The 23,471-nt window shown below is 36.8% G+C and overlaps 1 protein-coding gene across 3 annotated transcripts in view; it reads left to right on the forward strand.

Moving 5' to 3' along the window:
• Positions 1–23,471, forward strand: part of ube3d (ubiquitin protein ligase E3D) — a 33,215-nt gene that overhangs the window by 1,402 nt on the left and 8,342 nt on the right. For 2 of the 3 annotated variants that reach the window (XM_067391887.1, XM_067391906.1), the window contains exons 2-9: positions 1,002–1,201; positions 5,136–5,226; positions 5,373–5,586; positions 9,291–9,366; positions 13,235–13,337; positions 13,423–13,531; positions 13,788–13,957; positions 20,307–20,445. In XM_067391887.1, coding sequence (XP_067247988.1) covers positions 1,002–1,201; positions 5,136–5,226; positions 5,373–5,586; positions 9,291–9,366; positions 13,235–13,337; positions 13,423–13,531; positions 13,788–13,957; positions 20,307–20,445 — 1,102 coding nt within the window. The remainder of the gene's footprint in view (positions 1–1,001; positions 1,202–5,135; positions 5,227–5,372; positions 5,587–9,290; positions 9,367–13,234; positions 13,338–13,422; positions 13,532–13,787; positions 13,958–20,306; positions 20,446–23,471) is intronic. The other variant, XM_067391896.1, reaches the window with a different exon arrangement.

A 23,471-nucleotide genomic window follows, 5' to 3' on the forward strand; every position in this document is an offset into this window, starting at 1 on the left:
ACTATCAAATGTTATTTTCTTTGATCAAACTGTTATGACAGATTTCTAGTTGTATGGAAAGATTTTGATGCAACAATGCGAGTGTGGACTTTGCATTGAACGTATATAGGTTCAAGATGGGCGACACCATACATTTTTGGCAGGAGGGTTTTTGGATGATCTGTGTCAAGTTTTGTGTCAATCGAACAAAATGGCCTAGGATGAGTTGATAGTGTTTTTTTGTTTTTCCCAAAAATTAAAAATGGCTTGAATTAAACTGTAAAACTAGCGGATTCTTGTAGGGCTTGACTCTTAATTAGTTATCTTGGAAATGATTTGGAAAGCCTTAATGACTTACAGCCTCTGATGCAGCCCTATAGTGTCTGTATTTGACACAAATACATAAAACAAATGGGAAAATATGTGATTTGCTCTCATCCAGAAATGAAAGAAACAAAACAAAAAACTCCAGAAATGTTATTTTTGTTCTAAAGCAGTTTTTACTACATCAAATTTCAATTCAAAATCGAGAATCAAATCAGACCCCAAGAATCAAAATGAATCGTGAGATTCCAAATGATTCCCACTCCTACTTATTATTCTTCTCAGACAGTTTTAGGGAAGAAATAATGATTGGCAAAACAGCACAAATGCAACAGGACTGAACACTGCTTGCTGATTAAGTAATGTGAACAATTCAAATGATAAGATATACTACAAAAGAAGACATCTGTTGTGATCAGAGTGCATTTTTTTCTCAGTTCAAACCACTGTTTGTATTAAATTCAGCAAGTATCTGGTCCTCAGTCTCCCAGTTTTGCTACAGACATGAATACACCTGAATCATGTGTCTTATTGATAAGAGGTTCGCTGATTAATAGTGGACTGAATGACGGACACCAGAATATGAAAGCAACTTCAGACTCTTTTCAACTTCAGTAACTACACAGACAAACACTTTTGAAGTCTAGTTGTCATTGTCATGATTGTTTCACACTGTCTTTGTTTTACTCTCACATCAGTGACATCGCCAGGGATGGTGCAGATGTGGAAATCGAGTCCAAACAAGACTCCGTCCTCGACATCCAGACAGCGGACCGGACCTATCAGGTGAACTTAACAGCTGGAGTGAGTCTAATGGAGACTTCATGCCAGAAAAGCCCAGGATCCACTGAACATGGATCCCACTTCAGACTTCGTCTAAGGGTGGATCAGCCGTCAGGTACACAATGAGCTCTTTCAGATTATTGCTTTCTCCCCAAATCCTGGCCAGCATCTGGAGGTCAGGGAGCCTTTAAAGAGTGACTCTCATTTCATTCTTAGATTCTCATTCTTAGTGGATTTCCTTGAGGAATTTGAGTAAGAACACACACACACACACACACACACACACACACACACACACACACACACACACACACACACACACACACACACACACACACACACACACACACACACACACACACACACCAGATTAACAGAGATTAATGAAGAACAAAAGAACTCCAGTAATGTGACCTGCTGTTCTGATCCTGTGCTCAGCTTCATGTCAGAACAACTGAGTCAGCTGACCCAAAACAACTTGTTCGAAAAAACCCAATTTAACCCTTAAATCGTTCAGATTTTTGATGAAAACATTCCAGGATTTTTCTCCATATAGTGGACTTCAGTGGAGCCCAAATGGTTGAAGGTCCAAATTATAGTTTACAGTGATCCCAGGCGAGAAATAAGAGTCTTATCTAGAGAAACCATCACTCATTTTCTAAAAAAAAAATTAAAATTGTATACATTTTAACCATAAATGCTCATCTTGAACTAGATCTCTTCTTCTTCTCTATTTGAATTCCGGAAGTGTAGACGCTGCTAAGTGTATAACTGCCCTCCACAGGTCAAAGTTTGAACTAAATTGTCATATACAATATGCTAGCGCAAGTATTCAACAATTAGTTCAAACTTTGACCTGTGCAGGGCAGTAATACACTTAGCAGCGTCTACACTGCTGGAATTCTAATAGAGAAGAAGAAGAAGAGAGCTAGTTCAAGACAAGCGGCAACCTCCCCCTTTCTCTCGTGAAGCCAATACGGAAGTGACTTAAACTGCGATTCATCGACTGGCCGCTAGGGACAGGCTCCATAAGAGAGCAGAATCTCATAGAGTCCCATGTTAAATTGGCCAAGTTTATAGCAGAAAAAAACATGTTTACAAGTTGGTTCAAATTGTGGTTTTGGTCTATACTGCTATTTTTGCCCTTCATGACAACTCTGAGGGGGGTGAATTTTTTTATAACTTATCCGTTTAAATTATATTAAGCCTTTAAGTTCTGCATAATTAAGGGCGTGGCCACTTGAGTGACAGGTAGATTGCGCTGCTGTCTGTGAGCCGTCATGTTATCTCAGCTGCCGCTGAATTTGGCATCTCAGCCGTTTTTGTGCTTTTTTTCTCGATTATTTTATACAATTATAAAATATGGCTTGCTGCATAATATTCGAGACTGATGTGTGTCTGTGTGCGTGCATGGGGAAGATAACAAACACACGTTGTTGGATCGTGGCATTGGCTGAAAGTTTTGATTGCGAGATTAACTACAATGACAATACCAGGAGGATATACAACTCTGACAGCACTGCTTGGATATTATAACTAAAACTGCTGCACTATTTTGAAAAAAATATACTTTGGACACAGGCTCATTTGTTTGTTAGATACGATCACTGCTCAGATTGCATCCTTTCTTGAAGAACGATGACAGAGAGCAGATCATTCAGAAGAAATGTGAATTATTTTTTTTTTGTTTGTTTTGCAATGGACATTTATGTATATATAGGGCCACAGATTGGATTCATCTCGCGATCTGTATTTCATTATAAAGGTATGAAGTCCCATTTGATGTTCCTTGTTGTTATTTGCACACCCAACACAAATTACTGGTGTTGGAGCATCTATATCTTAAAAAGACACAGTAAATTGACAGTAAACCTTTAGAACTTTCCGATGTTAAAACTTATCTTTATTAATAATTTAGATAGTATCTAGATAGATAGCTCCTTTGCTTGCAAACGTGGTCACGTAGAGCTAGGCGGGCGTGGTTTCAGCAACCAATCACATCAGCTCAAACCACCTCCCCGCCTCTTTGCTCATTTCCGGGGGTGAGGTGCGGTGACGCACAGCTAAGATGGCCGCAGCCTCATTTTCGCTTCAAAACTGCTGTTCAGAACTCTATGGGTGACGTCACGGGTGCTACGTCCATATTTTTTTTACAGTCTATGGTTCAAGATGAGCATTTATGGTTAAAACGTACAAAATTTTTTTTTTTTTTTAGAAAATGAGTGATCGTTTCTCTAGATAAGACCCTTATTCCTTGTCTGGGATCGTGTAGAGCTCTTTGAAGCTGCACTGAAACTGTAATTTTGCCCTTCAACTGTTTTGCGTCCATTGAAGTTCACTATATGGAGAAAAATCCTTGTTTTCATCAAAAACCTTCTTTTCGACTGAAGAAAATGATAAATTATTGAGTAAATTATCAGGAAATTTTAATTTGAAAGTGAACTAATCCTTTAAAGGGTTAGTTCACCCAAAAATGAAAATAATGTTATTTATTACTCACCCTCATGTCGTTCCACACCCGTAAGATCTTCATTAATCTTTGGAACACAAAGTAAGATATTTTTGATGAAATCCGATGGCTCAGTGAGGCCTCCATAGCCAGCAATGACATTTCCTCTCTCAAGATCCATAAAGGTACTAAAAACATATTTAAATCAGTTCATGTGAGTACTGTGGTTTAATATTAATATTATAAAGCGACGAGAATATTTTTGGTGCGCCAAAAAACAAAATAACAACTTATATAGTGATGGCCGATTTCAAAACACTGCTTCAGGAAGCTTCAGAGCATTATGAATCAGCGTGTCGAATCATGATTCAGAGCGCCAAAGTCACATGATTTCAGCAGTTTGGCGGTTTGACACGCAATCCGAATCATGATTCAACACAAAAGATTCATAACACTCAGATGCTTCATAAAGCAGTGTTTTGAAATCGGCCATCACTAAATAAGTCGTTATTTTTATTTATTTTTTTGGTGCACCAAAAATATTCTCGTCTCTTTATAATATTAATATTGAACCACTGTACTCACATGAACTGATTTAAATATGTTTTTAGTACCTTTATGGATCTTGAGAGAGGAAATGTCATTGCTCCCTATGCAGGCCTCACTGAGCCATCGGATTTCAACAAAAATATCTTAATTTGTGTTCTGAAGATGAATGAAGGTCTTACAGGTGTGGAACGGCATGAGGGTGAGTAATAAATGACAGATTTTTCATTTTTGGGTGAACTAACCCTTCAAAGAGAAGATATTCATCAGATACAATATGGTTTTTGCTGAAAAATATTAAGTTATGTTATGACTGCTGTATAAGTTGATGTTCCACCTTCTCAAAAATGACCCAGTATGCGAAAAAAAATTTTATGCATTATAAGGGTTAAGTGGATTTTTTTTTTAAATTGTACATGTTGTTTATACGGTTTATGTTTGACAATCTTTGCAATTCTCTACAGATGTTTGCTAGTGGTTTCTGACCCAATCTAATCTGTATCATCATTTTCATAATTGGTTATCATTTAGAAGTTTTTGTAATTCGATGGATAATAGAGCTGCACGATTCTGGAGAAATTGAGAATCACGAATTACTGGAAAAATCATCGTTTTTGAACGAATCTCTTGAATGAATGATTCAATGACAAATACAGTCACTTGTCGCCACCTACTGGTGTAACAATATAGTGAGACGGCTACCGTACATATCAGAGTATATATTCCATCTATGAACTTTTATCCCAGTACTTCTGTGATAATTACAATGTTTGTAACACAAAAATAACGATACTGACACTGTGTGGTTGAAAAGACAGCAAGGGTGTTCGAATCGAAATAGTGATCTTTTAACAATTAATCATGCAGCTCTAAAGGACCGATAGATGGATCATGGAAGGATAGATGGATGTATTGATGAAAGACAGACAGGCGGAAGGATGGATATGAGCCCATTATCAACTACACACAATTGACACTGAATGGTACACAGTGAATTATGAATATATCAATGCCTAAAACATCTGTTTTGGTTATTTTGTTTTTCACACTCCAGAAGCTCCTTGCAGTGTAATTGGACAACTGCAGGTCAAAGTGACATATTCCTTCTTCTGTCAGTCTTGTGGGTCCATGGTGCTTCAAGACAGGTAAGAAGTTTCTTTTTTTATTTGCTCAGTTTTTCCTGATTTGGTGAAGTGATACATGAAAGGATAGTTAAAAGTTCAACCAGACAGATTATTCTGAAGTGTTCAGCTATTATGAGAACCTGAGACTGTTTTCTTACTCTTTAAAGGGCTTTTGGGCGAGTTCTTCCTTTGCCCAATGGAAACTGGAATGCATTAGTGGATGACTGGTGCTGCCACCCTGATCCCTTCGCAAACAGGAAGCTGCTCCCACGAGATGGGGACTGCCTGCTTGGTGACACGTTTATTCTGTTGGCACGGGACAGCAGCTGTGAACAGACTCTCACACGGGAAGGGAACTCGTCTCAGCAAGCCTCTGCAGAGGTAAGCTGGAGAATTTAATGACTCGTGATTTAAAGCGCCTCTCTTATGCTTTTTCAGATATTACCCTTCATGTAGTGTGTAATGCAGCTGTTTGTGAATGTAAAAGGACTGCAAAGTTTCAAAGTACAGATAAATTGTCTCCCAAGAAACGATTCTGAACTGCCTGAAACGAGTTGTCTGCCATAGAGTGCCCCAGGGATGACGCGTTTTTGTAGGCCAACCCGGAAGTTAGCTGCGCACGGGTTCCCTCGACTGAAAGCCTATTCATTTTTCCCATAGACTTTTGGAAAATCGCAGAAAATAAGCTCTGTGTTTAACAAAGGGTTATGACACTTACTCGTTTTGTCTACCAAGATAATCTTTACAAGTTAACACAACATTTATAGATTTTGAAGCCTAAATAAAGTGGTCAGATATAAAAGGCTAACAGTAGGCTATAAACGGACTACAGCACACCATGGTCGCGGATCAACGTCGTCACCACCAAGCGTCCTCAAACTTTATTTAGAAAACAACTTTATTTAAAAACATGCTTGCTGATTATGATCTGCGCTGTGTATGAATGCTTATCCACTTTTTCATGAGAAATGCTGTCCAAATGTCCTGTTTTTAATGATGACGTCTAAAGTCCCCGCCAAAGGAAGTAGTCCCTTTTAGCAATTTAGCAAAACTAAAAGTTTAAAAAATCACACGCGGGTTATAACTGGTGTGTTTTATGTCATAGATCAAAACGTGAAAGTATTTAGAGGCTTTATTAACCACAGACCTTATTTCAGGCGATTTACCAAAAACCCATTCAAAAACCCATAGACTTGACGGCGTTGAAACCGGAAGTCCTAAAATGCTAACTCGCTTCCGGGTTTTGCCTACAAAAACGCGTCATCCCTGAGGCACTCTGCAATTCCAGTCTCACTTCCTCTCGAACCTACGTAAGTTTGTACCAAATTTGCATAATGCCTGTGGTCTTCATTGGCTGCCCAAGAACAACGTCTACTTTGACCCGCCCTCAAACTCTGTAGTTGTAGCTGAGACTGGAAGAGTTTGGATCCTGTTTTGGTTTCCTGTTTCTGTCCTATTCATGTCATTGGGCCCTACCATACATCCGGCACAATGTATTTTTTGCTAGTCTCAGCCTCATGCAGTTATCATTTTCACGTCCTGCGCCACGTTGTTTAATTAGCAAATGCATTCATGCCCATTTATGCGTTCGAGACACGCCCTAAGTGCACTTGCACCATGTGCTTCAGACCATGTGCTTAGATCATTAAAATAAGGCCCATTGTGTATCAAGTGCTAAGGAAGATCCATAGCTGAAATTCAGATGGTAATGGCCGTTTTGTTTCCTTCTGACCAATCAGAGGAGAGTAGGCTTGCGGAAAGGAGGGATTTAGGGAGACTAAATGTTTGATCCAACCATTTCAGACACAGTGAAATAAGAGGTGATGCTTCAAAGTATATTATGAGAAAATGTTTTTTTTTTACCTTGGATGCATGTAAACCTACTGTAGGAGACCTCCAAAATATAATTAGGAACCTCTAAAATAGCATATTAGGGCATTTAAATTGAATTCTTTAGCATTCTTACTAATGCAACAAAGTGCTAAAAGTCTGATTCCTCCCTGCTGAAATGTCGAAGCTTTCTTTTAAAAGCTGTGCTTCACAAACACACATGCAGTTGTGATATTTTCACTCTAAGTAGTGCACTGTTCTAACTTGCAGCCTCAGGGTTGACAGAGGAGGCAGATGGTTTCCTTTCATCACAATAAAGGCTGAAGAGGCGGGGAGGAAATCCACTGTTAAAAACATTAGGGTCGGCCGGGCTGTGGAGAAGAGCCGATCATGTCTTTAAGAAGGATTGATTCTCTTTCTCTGCCTCAATCTGTGTGTAGCCCGTGGCCATGCCAAGAAGTTAGAGGCACACTTTCCAACACTTCTTCACTCCTAAATGACTTCAGCACACAGTCCTTCTTATTGTTTTTTTTTTTTTTTTGCTAAGTAGATATTTTCAGTATATAGTTGAGGCAGAAGTTTAGAATCAAGCTGAAGAATTACTGGCAGTTTTATAATTATAATAATATAATTTGTGTCAGTAGGGGTGTGAAACACTTTAAACAAATGCTTAGTGAAAATAAGTGTTTATGGAGGTCAAAATAAATATTACATGAGCTGTTTTATTTTCTGTTCATGTTACATGAGGTTTGCAGTTCTCTAACCCTGTTACCAAAATGTAAAGTTGCAGATTTAGCCTAAAACAAGCTAGGCTAGCTATTTTGTCAACAAAAAAAATGTTGGTTTGTAGTTAAACTACATTTTACATTTATTTTTTTAATGTTTTTGAAAGATGTTTCTCACCAAGGCTGCATTTACTTGATCAAAATAGACTTAAAAACTGTAATATTGTGAAGTATTATTATAATTCAAAATAGCTGTTTTATATGAGAAAATATTTTAATTTATAATTTATTCCTGATCAAAGCTGTATTTTCAGCATCATTACTCCAGTCTTCAGTGTTACATGATCCTTCAGAAACCATTCTAATATGCTGATTTAATTATTATCAGTGTTGAAAACAGTTGCCCTGATTCATATTTTGTTGAAACTGTGATATTTTGTTTTCAGGTTTAATTTATGAATAGAACGTTCCAAAGAACAAGGAATAGAAATCTTTTGTAACATTATAAATGTCTTCACTGTGATTTTTCATCAGTTTAACGTATACCTGCTGAATAAAGTTATTAATTTTGTTTAAAAAAAAAAAATGTACTGATGCCAAACTTTTGAACAATAGTTTATATTTTCTGTAAAGTAAGGACAAATATTGATTTGAACATTTTTAAAAATGACTTTAATAATAAGGATGAATGGCTGAAAATGACGAATCCAGTAAACCCTTACAAAATGTATAAAATTGAAGAAAAAAAAGATACTTTGATATTCCTGTAAACTATGTCTCTGAAGCTGCCGATATAAATATTTTAGTACAGTGTACCCAAGTCAAAAATTATATTTAAAATACATTTATTTCATACCAAGTATAGTTTAAATCTATTAATTATCTATTAATTATTATTTTAATCTATTATTTACTGACATATCACATGAGACTTACTGATATAAAAATTATAATTATTTTGAGTACTACTTGTGCACATTTCTTAATATTATGCCTAAAATGTTTTTTAATGTCAGTATTGATAAGGATTGTATGATCTTTGAATAAAATCTGTCATTAAATGCAAAATATTTAAAGTGTAGCTAAAGTATACTCGCAATAGTTCCATTTTTAGCACAATCAAATATACTTGAGTATACAAGTATAGACCTCAGCACTACTTCCAGATAACTAAAGTGCATTAAGTACAAAATTAGTTGTGTACCAGTTTAGTATACCAAAGTTACAACTGCAAGGTGTCTTTATTAAGTACATAACATGAAATGTATTTGTAGTATAATAGCATGAAATAAATGTATTTCAAATACATGTTAGTATATTTATTTTTCACTAGGGTACTTATAGTTGCATGGCTGGAAGTAGCTGCTGTTTCCAACTGGGGGTGTTATGAGTATGAATATGAATATGGTCACCAAGTGAACTGACTGAACTTGTAATATGTATAACCATATAACCAGTGCCATATAATGCAGCCTGTGAACATAACCCAAACAAATTAGCCTTTTACCAAAGTATTTGTGTGTCCCCCAGCAGAAGCGCAGCAGTAAGCGTGTGATGGTGTCCTGCAGGAGCTGCTCTGCGGTGCTGGGCGAGGAACTCACTGCAGGTACAGAAAACAGAGCAGTGGTAACACACCATTTGGCCATTTTACATGACTGCAAATGAATAAAAACAGTGTTTTTTTTTTTTTTTTATATATATATATATATATATATATATATATATATAACCGCATGACGTCATCTATAACCCCTGATGCATAAGGGCCATTCATTGTTTCTATTAACAACCGGCACATTACAGCCTGAGATGCTCTAAGATGCTTTGAAATGTTTTCAGACTCTTGGGTATTTATAAAAGTGCTGTGCTTTTGAAGCAAAAATAGTCAGATTGCAAAGGTCTATTTTTAGTGATTGTGAGTTTGTTTTTGTTGATTGTGTTTTACCACTATTTTAAAGAGATAGTTCAACGAACATACTGACATTATTTACTCACCCTCATGTTTTTACTACCCCAAATGACTCGCGTCTTCTGTGGTACTCAAAAGGTAATGTTCATGTAGCCGTCTGAAGTCATACTATATCTTTGTATGAGAAATGGAATGAAATTCATTATGCTTTGAAATGATTCCCCTCTGAAGTTCAAAATCTGATTCGCTCTTATGCATATTCAGATGTCACGTTTGATGTCTGTTCAAAAACTAGAGATTATGTGACTTGTGCCCAAATCAGGTATTTTAAGGCAGGGTAATGGTTTTTGGCGTTGTAGATTAATTGCACATTGATGCTTGTGTGTAGACATAACAAGAGAATGTGGAGAGAAGAGTGAATGAAGAGAAAAGAGTATGTAGGCTATATTAGTAATTATGTTGACAGAGATCAGAAAACATCAGTTTTTCACTTTCACTTTTCATTGTATGAAGATGTGTACAAACTACAATAGGGCTTTTTACACTATGCTTAACCTCAGGTTATCTTCGTTCTGAACACCACTTTTAACCCCGGGTAAAGGAATGTTTCACATTTTTAATATAGGCCCTGTTTACAGCTGGTATTAAAGGTGCCCTAGAATTAAAAATTGAATTTACCTTGGCATAGTTGAATAACAAGAGTTCAGTACATGGAAATGACATACAGTGAGTCTCAAACTCCATTGTTTCCTCATCCTTGTGTAAATCTCATTTGTTTAAAAGACCTCAGAAGAACAGGCGAATCTCAACATAACATCGACTATTACGTAACAGTCAGGATCATTAATATGTACGCCCCCAATATTTGCATATGCCAGCTCATGTTCAAGGCATTACACAAGGGCAGCCAGTATAAATGTCTGGATCTGTGCACAGCTGAATCATCAGACTAGGTAAGCAAGAACAAAAGTGAAAAATGGCAGATGGAGCAATAATAACTGACATGATCCATGATTACATGATGTTTTTAGTGATATTTGTAAATTGTCTTTCTAAATGTTTCGTTAGCATGTTGCTAATGTACTGTTAAATGTGGTTAAAGTTACCATCGTTTATTACTGTATTCATGGAGACAAGACTGTCGTTATTTTCAGTATTTAAACACTTGCAGTCTGTATAATTCATAAACACAACTTCATTCTTTATAAATCTCTCTAACAGTGTGTAATGTTAGCTTTAGCCACGGAGCACCATCAAACTCATTCAGAATCAAATGTAAACATCCAAATAAATACCATACTTACGCGATTAGACATGCTGCATGACGAACACTTTGTAAAGATCCATTTTGAGGGTTATATTAACTGTGTGAACTTTGTTTATGCTGTTTAAGGCAGTCGCGAGCTCGGGGGCAGGGAGCACGAGAATTTAAAGGGGCTGCAGCCTGAATCGGTGCATATTTAATGATGCCCCAAAATAGGCAGTTAAAAAATGAATTAAAAAAAAATCTATGGGGTATTTTGAGCTGAAACTTCACAGACACTTTCAGGGGACACCTTAGACTTATATTACATCTTTTAAAAAGACGTTCTACGGCACCTTTAAGATGTTTTGGTCGATCGGATCACAAGTAGAGGAGGGAGACACATTCCCACTTACACCTGGTGTTTTAATCCATCTCTTTTGTCAACTTTCAACCACTTCTGTCCTGATTTCTTCAAGGGGAGGGTCTATGGGTGGGTAAATGTATGGGCTTTTAGATCTTTTGATCTAATGGACAAAATAAGCTTGCACCCGCAGAATTTACATATGAATGTGAAAGCAAATGATGGAAAAACATATGGAGAGCATCACCTTTAGTTTCTGCTCTGACAGATGCAAGACCAGCTGTGTTAGAAATCAGGAATGGTGAGAGAACATTGTGCTTGGTACATTTTCCGTCTTCAAACCAAATTTGGGTCTTCAGCTGACAGTTTAAATCCCGTCTGGCTAGCGCACTTCCCATTATGTTTGTGTTCCCATAATGTGCATTAGGTCAGCAGGTGGAGAGTAGTCAAGAGGTCTTTTGTGGTTGTTCGAACACATTCAACCACATGAGCATTTCCACCACAAAAGCAATCCGGTCGACTGCATTTTCGACTACCTCTGGAAGTGGTCGAAAGTGGAAAAGCTCAAAATGTTTTAGAGCCCATGCCCCCATTGCTGTGTTAACTCTGCATCAAGTGGCCCTCAAGACCACTTTCCTGCAGAGTTGTCCTCCAAGCCTAATCAAACACACTTGAACAAGCTAATCAAGGTCTTCAGGATTGCTAGAAAGTAGCAGGAGTTTAATCAAGGTTGGAGGTGAACTCTGTGGGAAAGTGGATCTCAAGGGCTAGAGCTGAGAAGCCGGGGCTGGATGCTTGGCAACCGACAACCAATCAAACTGCATGTATATAAATGGTAATTTCATTGTTTGAAGTGAAAATTTCAAATGGTGATGGAATACATGACAATTGGAGTGAAGAAAAGACTCAAATTCTTTCATTCTTACCTTTTATAGTCCAAAAAGTCAGTTCTGGGTAATGTTGAACACAACATAACACAAGACGCGTCACTCATACTGTTTTGAATAGGAGAGAATGCAACGCGCAATATGGCCCGCCTTCTAAATAAGATACAGTCGACGATTGGTAGTCATCGCATCACTGCAGCTGCCGTTAGAAGCTCCAGTTCATATCCACCTTATTCCTGACTAGCCTACTGCGTTTTGAATTATGGGTAGCACTTCCGGTTTGGGGAACTTCCATTTAAAAAGACTGAAACAAATCGTTTCGAATCATAAGGTTGCCCTCCAAATAAAGCTTATCTGTCAGTTTGACTGAATGAGCTGTCAATTTTTCTTTCATGTTTTATTTTCAGACATTGTGAGTATAACGTAACACTTGGTATTTTAATGTTATAACAATCTATGGCAAGAGCTGCTTTCTATCCTTGTTATTTACTTTTGTCCCTTTGCATACCGCTGTAATAGTATGAAAAAGGACAACATAAACTGCACATTTGTGGTCTGTTCTCCTGATATAATTTAGGATATATCCCATTAATAATTCACTGAAATTTACGAAGAATCTGTCGTTTTTCTCCTCAAAGCCTCATGTCTCTTTCCAGGTTTGTTTTCACAGGTAAATACAATTTATTATCTGTAAAAATGATGGAAATCACTTTGAAATAGTATCACGCAATGCTGAAGTTCATGAACATTTTTTATTAAGGCAACGTATATTAAATAATACAGATATATCACTACAGTTGTATTTAACCTGTCCGTTATTGCTGTGGAAAGAATCACGCTTTTTCATGGCCTGTTGAAAGTACCTTGTTGATGCTTTTACACTTTTAAAGAATACTTGAGCTCAGAATTATCTTATAACTTTGTTCTTTATGACAAGAAAACTCTGTTTCTATGAAATGTTGAAAGTGCAGGTATTATTTGAGAGGTAATCTCTTATAATCTTACACCTCCAGCTGTTGATAATGTGTAATATTCTGTGTTTAATATATTTTACCCTCCTTTGTGTTTCAGAGGTGCTGAAGTTTTACATAACTGAAATATTAGTAAAGCCACATGAAGATGGAGAGTGTGATATAGCACAACTCAGTTTGGAGACCAAATCAAATTCAGTAAGGTTAGTGAGTTAATTGGATTTATTCATTTTGTTGTCATGTGTAGATCATATTCAGTCAAAGCTCATTTTATTGTGTCTCCTACAGGCAGCGATTCTTGGAGCAAACTCTAGCTTCAAGATTGGTCGAGCTGTCATCTGCACAGAGTATATTTCGCTTTTCCGTCCAATCACCTGATGGCAAAGCTGTGATTTTGGTATGGACATTAAATGTCATATATGTACAAAACTTTTCATTTTGGTTAATGTGTAAAGATTTCTCACTAAAGTCAACTTAGTGTTATTCAGTGTTTCTTGCAACAAAAAAAACTCCAACTTACTGGAGTTTCCTTCAAATGTCTATTATTACAGTATGTCTGCATAGTACATCAAAATCAGCTAGCAGCCTTTTTACATGATATGTCCCCTTTATATCCGACCTTCAGGTAATTACTTTTCTCTTTTAATTATCAGCTGTGGCTTCTGAACACGGACACTCTGGTCGCCTCATTTCCTGACGCAGCAGCGAGGGGCGACAGCTTCATCTCCGCAGGTGACGTTCATCCCAGAGAGCATCAGTCATGCCAGGCTGTTCAAGCAGTCAAAGTGCTCTACGTCCTCTGCTCTGACAGCAAACTCAAAGAGTAAGTCATCAGTTCACCCTGACATCTGTTCATTTTCTTCATATTAATGTCCATATTTAATCAGATTCCACCTCATCTCTGATGTAGATGAAATGACATATGGTGTTTTGTTGACTAATTTAAAAAAGATGCACCCTGTGTTAACATCTTTGTAGACCACATGCTAAGGGCACTTTTAAACCTTGGTAAACAACATTAGCATGACATAAAATAAACATCATGAGTTTGTTACTTTTATGCTTAAAACAAGAAAAACATCTGCTAATGCAAAGAAATATAGACAAGATATATTCGATGAAAAATCGTCTTAATTACTTAGACAATTCTCACATGAATTTTTGAATGTCTAGATATTTTTATTGGGAATCCAAAATACTGATTAACCATGTAAAGCCTGAAATATAAAAAAAAAATAATAGTAAGACAAATTAAATGTTTTGAAATGGAAGAGTGTATTGAACCTTTAGACAAAATGTTTTTTTGTTTGTTTTTTTTTATCTAAAAAAATATTGCATATGTTTTTTTGTTTTTGTTGTTTGTTTGTTTGTTTTTTGAGTATCATATTTAATACATCAGGAAAAAACACATAAATTTTATTCAGAGGCCCAAACTAAGCAAAAAATATGCAATTTGGTGCAGATTCTGATATTTATACAGCCAAAAATAAATCCTGATATCTTGTAATGTAAATCAATGAGATCTTTGTAACAGTATAGCAGACTACTTGCATAAAATCATATAAATATCCGTTTTCACTCTATATCTGTCAATAATGTCTTAGTAAGATTATATTTGAAGGGCACCTATTATGTCCCTTTTTACAAGATGTAAAATAAGTCTCTGATGTTTCCAGAGTGTGTATGTGAAGTTTTAACTCAAAATCATTTTCATGTTAAAATGGCCAATTTTGGGGGTGACCAAAAACATAGTTTTTTTGTGTGTCCCTTTAATTGCTAATGAGCTGCTGCTCCTGGCCCCCTTTCAAGAAGAAGCAAAGTTTCAAGAGCACATGCAACAAACAAACAGGACAATGTCAGAAACGGTCAGTAATGGCGTTCAGTTCGAACCTGAGTCAGACAATGATGCCTACAGAGCCAGAGAATATATGCAGATAGAAAGAGTTTAATTACGGTTATAAATTCTGTTGTCATCTTCCTTTTATCCACTATTAGTACAAGCCTGTTGTAGCAGACCCCATCCGAATGATGGCCAAAACTTTACTTTTATGAAGATTATTATTATTAAGCATCCGTTTTCACTCCAGAAAATCACAGTAAGAGGCTGAGCTTAATAAAACCGAGTACAAGAAGTGCGCATTAAAGTCTTATTCATAAACTCTCTCTCTCCCTTGCATTATCATCAACATACACAGTGAATTGCACAAATACACTCGTTACATCTAACAGTAAACAAATATATACTGACCTTATTCTTTTTTTTTTGATGGACTGTAATGAAGTGTGCTCTCTCCTTCATTGCTGCTGTATCCAGTATCACTCTGGAAACTGTAAGCTGGATCACCAACAGTTGGTACTGATCCATCGTTGAGTAACAACTTAGCAAAAACCTGTGTTTTGTGTTGTCCCTTTGTACTGACCCTCATTCACAAAGCAGTCTGGAGTGAAACGATTTGTGCTGACATAAACAAATGTAGGTATATTTTGTGGCGCATTACCTTCAAAAATAAAATTAATCGACAGAGTCTTCAGTGGCTCAGATGTTGCGAGAAAGTGAAGACTCCTATGTTCACTCTTACATCCGAAAACAGAACAGCGGGACTGCTTACAAGACGTTGTTGTCAGTAAAGCTGCTGGAGCGCATAGAAAATGACGGACAACATATCGTTGAGGGCTGAAACTATGGTTATGCAGGACTGTCAGTCAGCAGCCGTGGGCGGAGCCTGAGCAGTGTGACATCACACTGCTCAGAGAGTCAAAACAGCATGTCTAATGAGACTGCTTTGAGTTTGTGGATTTTTATCATTGTAGGGTTGTTGTGTTCACACACTGCCAACACACATTTATGTCCAAACATCATGTAAAAGTGGATTTTGCATAATAGGTGCCTTTTTAAATGCTTAGTTTTATGATCAAAGCGCTGTAGTTTCAAACATATAATGCAATACAATACAATGATTGAGAGATGAACAAATAAACCGTCCTCAGCAGTCTGATGGATCATATTTGATTTGAACATGATTTTTCTAAAAAATTATGTATAGAGACAGAGCGACACCCGTCATAATCTGAAAACCAATCCAACCCTCTCCATTGTTCTTTGTATTGCGTGAAGCTGCCTCCAAGTAATTTCTGACATATAACAAGAAACAAAACAATGTCTAAAAGGGTGTACAGCAAACAAGCTAAACAACCCAGAACTAAGTTTTTAAGCTGTTGACCTAAAAAAAACAAAAAAAACAAGTGTTTAATGACACAAAAGAGGATACAGGCAATTGAGAACTATGCCCACTGGAGGGGAACGTAATCAGCAACAGGAAATGTAATATATAAAACTGACATTTGGATATTTGACTTACCAGTGACAAAATGTTTACTGCACACGTAGGAACACTGAGACATACTGGCTGTCAGGTTCCCACCATTTACCCATTCTTCCTGCTGATGCTTCACTTCTTATTGCCTGTATCCGCTTTTGTCTGTGTAAAGGCTGGCTTTTATGGTTCGGAAGCTGATAAACTTTGTTCTGGGTTGTTTAGCTTGTTTGCTGTACACCCTGTCACACAGCAGCTTTTAGACATGGCTCTGGCTTTTGTTAGAAGCAAGAAATGACAAGGAGGCAGCTTCACGCAATACAAAGTCAATGGAGAGGGTTGGATTGTTTCCCCCCGGTGGGCATGGCCTAAATGCGCTCTGTCTCCATGGATAATCAAGTAAACCTTAGTTGCTTCAGTCCAGTAAGTGTTCATCTTGAAATATTACTAACAATATAAAAGTTTCTTACATTTACTTTATAAAAATCAGTAAAAGATTTCACAGTAAAAAGACACATGAATCACAAGCTGAAGGTGGATGTTTGTACAATTATACTAAAATGCCTTTTACTTGCTAAAAAGTATAATCAATCAGATGACAGAAGGCATGTAGTAGGGTATACTACATGATAGGGTAACCAATCAACACCCAATCACAAAATAAACAATACTTGCCAATACTTACAATACTATTTAACTTTCATGCACTTTAAATAGTCGCAGAAACTTTTAACACGCTCTTCTCAGTTTCAGCATCAGAGAGTTTGGGATGTCATACAGAAAGCATGTTATCTAGATAATGATAATGAGACAAGTCAATTTTTTGTATGTTTCAGTAAACATTTTAGATGCTGTGACCAATTAATGCTATTAAATTTAATATGTCATTGTTATTACAAAGTAAATTTGCACACAAAAATGTTCAACCACAATTTACAAACCTCCACGGGACTGAAAGAGGCTGCTCTTTACTTGTTTCCATGTTTATATTTTATAAAAATTGTCATTTTTAATCATGCTGCTAATAGAACCAAAGCAATGTTGACTCTGTAGTCTTGATTTACTGATGTATAACACAAGTAAATACGAAATATTTCTCAACTTGTTTTAGCTACATAAACACTATGACGTGCAACTTCCCCACACAAAATATTTTAATGTAAATGTAAACATTACAGACCCTATTTTAATCATAAAGTTTGAACAAAATGTGCAGTTACTTTGCAATGGCAGTATTAATTAACATTAATAATTGTAATTTCAATATCATAAATAATCAATTAATAATTTAAAAACAAATTATTTAATAAACTGAAAGGAATACCACTGTAAAAATATGAAAATATGACAGCTAGTAGCCTAAAATATACTGTAAATCCGCAAGCTCAGAGAAATCGGCAGTTATTCTCATCCTTCTTCAAATGTTAAATGTTCCCTTTGTAAGAGCTTGAGGAGCCAAAGATGTGCTGGAATCAGCGAGTGAATCACAGAGGAATTGTGGGTGGCATTCTGCACTTCATTGTCTCTCTGACACCAGAAGGTCGTCACGACTCTCTACACTCTTACCTCGTCTCGCTCTCCTTTCTTTCTAAGTGTACATTAATTCTGCCTATTTTCCTACCCAGCGCTAAGAGATGCATTTGAGCATGTCTCCTCCTCGCTGTATGTAGAGGTGGTGGGATCAGACATGATTCATGGAGCTCGTATACAGGCCCTGAGCTGTTATGCTAATTAGAGGATAGTCTCTCAGGAACCAGACTTTTGACTATCCACATAATGTCTGGTCCATATTGCAGCCAAGAACCGCTTACTTAGACAGCAAGTGACTGACTGACATTAAAAAGACTAACTACAGTTTTTACATGACATGTTTATGAGATGATTTTATGTCATGGTAACAGTGTAAATTTTAAATGGTCTTAATTAGGGCTGGGTAAAAAGGATTAATTTCTCGATTTTAATCAATTCTCATTTTTATAAAACGATATTGATTCTTAAAGGATTAGTTCACTTCAGATTTCAAATTTCCTGATAATTTACTCACCCCCATGTCATCCAAGATCTTCATGTCTTTCTTTCTTCAGTAAAAAAGAAATTAAGGTTTTTGAGGAAAACATTCAAGGATTTTTCTCCATATAGTGGACTTCAATTCATTTTCAACGGGTTGAAATGTCAGTTTCAGTGCAGTTTCAAAGACGAGGAATAAGAGTCTTATCTTGTGAAACGATCTGTCATTAAAAAATAAAAAAAATAATATATATATATATTACCACAAATGCTCATCTTAATCCCTATTTGGATGGGATTAGTTTTACATGGGGATGTGGAGTAATGCAATTTTACCTCAGGAAGTCTGTAATATTAATTGGCCAGTTCGCACGGGACAAGACATCTCAGTAAAACTAGCAGAAGTGGGAGGGGTAACTCGATTTACTCACCGCCGCCACCTCTGTCGCCATGTGGGTATATGTTGCTTTCTCATACCATGTGCGCAAACACATATAATCTAAATATATAAACTATATATAACAGTTAGGTCTGGTCAAATGACTTATTAATTAAATTCTTCTTGGATTATGATGGTAATAGGCACATAGCTAAAGATAAAATTAGTTTTGTGCCTCTGATAAGTGCTTTTGATCTTCTTTTTGCTTTGAATGGTATGTAGAAAATATTTGTATTTTGCCACATATTTGTCCCAACACCTACACACAAATGAATGTTTCTTCAAGTGCTTCCATGCTTGAAAATGCACAGAAAACTACATTTAAACAGGAAATGATGGAATTTTACCGTACATATTTACAGCGGGTCTATTCGACCGGTATTAGTATTACCTGAGGTAATTTTTCCGGACCTTTTTACAGAAGGTAAAAGTCGCCGTAATCTTTACTGATATTGTCCGTATTGATTACCGAGATGGCACATTCGGACGGGACTAAAATCACAGAGAAGCTCTGGTAATAATTACTTTACCCCCACCTCCCCATGTAAAACTAATCCCGTCCGAATAGGGCTTTACACTGCTCTGCGATGCGCCACGCATTACATAATCACGTTGGAATGGTCACATGTGACGTAGGTGGAAGTACCGCGGTAGGGCGAAAAACATCTAATTTTCTCCTCCAACTTATGTCAGCAGTTCATCACAACACAACAAAACTAAATTGCTCCCCTTATAATAATCAGAGCTGTCTAAACTCATCGTCTGTGACAGTTTGTAAATGGTGTCAGATTTTTAAAATGGTGTCAGATATAAACAATACAAAAGAAACTTCACTGACACATACTGGGGACACCAGAGACTGAAAATTAAGTTATGTAATTGACCAACATCCTCCAAAAAGCATGTTTGGTTCCCCGATTGTAGTTTTGCATGATGCTTCTCTCTCTGGGCTTTTCCAGCATTTCCACTTTAAGAGCTGCGTGTGCGCTTTTTGTGGAATTACAGCACAGATGGGTAAATGTCAATGAAATGTCCTGAATAGATCATCACCATAATGTGTGTCAGGACATAAGTCTCTCCGCTTCTCTGCTGCCGTGCCCCTCGCTCGGCCTGTCTTCAGTGCTGCGTATTGACAGATTGCTGTGACATGATTAAAAATTCAAACTGTCAGATTAATATAATTTAGGGTCCAGCTGCTCCTGCGGGTGCAGAGTTAGAGGTAGTAACGCGTTTTCACCTTTAGTTAATGTTCCTTCAAATTTTTGTTCTAGCTGAGCAAAACCTATTTTTATTGGTCAGTCTTCAGAAGCCTGAGTAGAAACACTCAATGGACCAGACCCATGCTGTGTGCCACCCCCCCCCCCCTCCCCCTCTCTCTCTCATATCTTCTGTTTTTCTTTCTCTCTTTCTAGTGTTGTGGATGTCTGGGAGAAGGACATTAGCGTGCACCCTCTGCCCCTCCCTCAGGGCTCATGTGAGGAGCTCCAGAAGCTTCTGATGTCCAGCACCTCCAGGCTGCCTGCATTCCTGCGCTGCATGAACTCATATCAGGTCACATACTTAGTCATACTAGACTGCTTACTCATTATAGTTCATCAAGCTATTCATCCTAGAGACATTGAGAAACGCAATACAAAGTCCAAAAATTGCCTAGAAAAGTTCAGACTAGCATAGCAATGTACTGTAGGTGTGACAGCAAATGAAATAGAGCTCTGCAGTGATGATGTATTTTTGTAGGCCAATCTGTAAGTTAGCATCACCCTCTGGACAAAAAAAAAACCCAATAGGATATTTCCACTGGCTTTTGGTTTATAGTAAAAATTAAGCTCTGTGACCATTAAGACTTTATTATTCTTACACGTTTTGTTTGTATTACTTAACTTTTATGAATTTTGAAGCCTAAATATATTTGGCAGAAGTAAAAAGCTAAATGTAAACTTTCAGTCTTTATTTAAAAAAAAGTTTGAGTTAGAATAGTTTGTAAACTATAAAAGTTACTAGTGTTTAGATGAGTTTATCTGTTCGACGTGATGACAAATACATCATCCCTGCAGCACTCTATAAAGAGAGTTCAGTGATGTTGTGTCCTTGTTAAATTATTTAGGTAAAGGAGGAATTCTGGTTAAATTGATAAATTGCTTGGCTGATGGGAAAACAAAAAGCTGTTCCTGGATGATAAGTCCTATCGATGTAATGCATATCGAGAAAAGGAAAGGACCAAACACCGAACCCTGAGGTACTCCAGTGGTTAATTGATGTGGCTTAGACACAGAGTGGGAGCAGTGTGGTAATATTTCATTCTGAGCGGAAAGCGCCCTTCTGAAGATTTCGTTCCGCTCGCTCAGTCCACCCAGGGCTGCTCGCTCAACTCAGAATGCCCTTTTTGATATGCTGCTTCTTAGAGTATATTTGAAATAAGCAATAGGTCTAAGGTTATGAAGTTCAGATATTGTTTTAATGAAGTTGTGAACCTTATACATAATGGTAAATGCACAGTAAACATTACAATTAAGAACGAAGATGAAGAAACTGAAAGAGAGTGTGGAGAAACTGAGTTAGCAAAGATTCATTTTGTGCTAAACTCACAGCAAAGTTTAAAGGTGACGTAGAACGTGTTTTCAAAAGATGTAATATAAGTCTAAGGTGTCCCCTGAATGTGTCTGTGAAGTTTCAGCTCAAAATACCCCATAGATTTTTTTTTATTCATTTTTTTTAACTGCCTATTTTGGGGCATCATTAAATATGCGCCGATTCAGGCTGTGGCCCCTTTAAATGCTCTCACTCCGCCCCCTGTTATGTAACAGTGGGTGTTATGTTGAGATTCGCCTGTTCTTCGGAGATCTTTTAAACAAATCAAATTTACATAAGAAGGAGGAAACAATATTGTTTGAGACTCACTGTATGTCTTTCCATGCACTGAACTCTTGTTATTCAACTATGCCAAGGTAAATTAAATTTTTAATTCTAGGGCACCTTTAAAATACCTTTGCAGTGGTACTGTTTATGCAGTTGTATACCTGGTTTATACTCTCCGTGTCCGCAAGAGAGAGAATGTGCATGCATCATCATGATGTGGGTGGTCGTGCACATTGAGTCTCGAGACCCCAGTTCACATTTTATACATATGTTCTCATATCCATATATTTTGCTTTAATGTCAATCATCTATTATTTATATTTTGTTCTAATGTAATAATCTCAAGGTTCACTGGGTTTTACACGATTCTTTGAATCTTTTGTCGTGTGGGTTTGGTGAAGTGTATTAAAAACAAACATATTCACGTGTGTCCTCCATATTGACCGACAACCTAATCAGTAAAGAAATGTTAGCATCCTGGACAGAGATTAACAGCTTAAATAGGAGTGAACATCGTTTTACCCTTTTTGAGCGGTACATAAGTGGAGCATTCGCTTGGGCCAAGCGCACCAGAATAGAGCAGAATATTGAGCAGAGCATCCCCAGGTGAAAAAAAAGTAAATTTCTATAATGTATTTAAAGTGTCAAGTCAAGTCACTTTTATTTATATAGCGCTTTTTACAATGCAGATTGTGTCAAAACACTATTTTCTTGCACTAATTTTGTACTTAATATACTAAAACTTCTTCTTTAGTACTTCTTAAGATCATCTTAAGAACATCTAAGTGTACTCAACTGTGCTATTTTGAGACAGCATGAAATATGAACTAAAATGTGCTTTTAATATACTATCTCTGTATTAAAAAAAATGTATTTATATACTACTTATAGTAAATTTGAGAGTATATTAAAAGCACATTTTAGTTCATATTTCATTTCTTTACAGTGTTAAACTGTACAGACGGATCCAGCAGCATAATGATGAGTTTCAGTGACAATAGTAAGGGTCTTCTTACTACCTTCTATATGTGACTGTTAATATAATATATATATATATATTATATATATATATATATATATATATATATATTTTTTTATCTTTGCAGCTAATAAGTGAAAGTTTTTTTTTTTTTTACCCATCACCTCATTTGATGGAATTTTTAATTGCCCACCTTCAGCTAAGCTGACATAAGTACCTCTCGTCTGCATTGCTTAAGCTGAAATGCCTTTCAGTGGAAAAGAAGAATGCTAATGAATAAAAAAAAAAAAAACCTTCTCTTTGAAGCACATGTGCATTGATATCAGGCAGATAGCTTGGTTGAAATGCTTGCCTCAGTTTCTGTTGTTTCCCCAGCATATTTGCCCCCAATTAAGGAGACAAAACATCTGTCTTCTGGCAGTTCAACCCCCCCCCCCCACCCCAAACTCTCTGTGAAGTGTTTCAGGGCTTGACCCATGATGGAAAATAATGCTGATGCTGAGGTACAGCTTTATCCTCTGCAAAAGAGTCTATATTTCTATTTACATTGTTATAGATCGAAAAAAAATGTCAATAAGCAGATAAAGAGGAAAATTTTACAATAAATTCCTGGGAAATTGGATATCTGTGAAGGATCTATAACACTTCTGCTACCAATTTTTAATGATTAATAATTGTGTCGGGCATGTGGAGTTTTGGATTTTTATTTATCTATTGGCTCGGTTTCAAATCTTTGTATCTA

The sequence above is a fragment of the Chanodichthys erythropterus genome, chromosome 2, assembly GCF_024489055.1.
Source record: "Chanodichthys erythropterus isolate Z2021 chromosome 2, ASM2448905v1, whole genome shotgun sequence".
Taxonomy (NCBI): Eukaryota; Metazoa; Chordata; class Actinopteri; order Cypriniformes; family Xenocyprididae; genus Chanodichthys; species Chanodichthys erythropterus.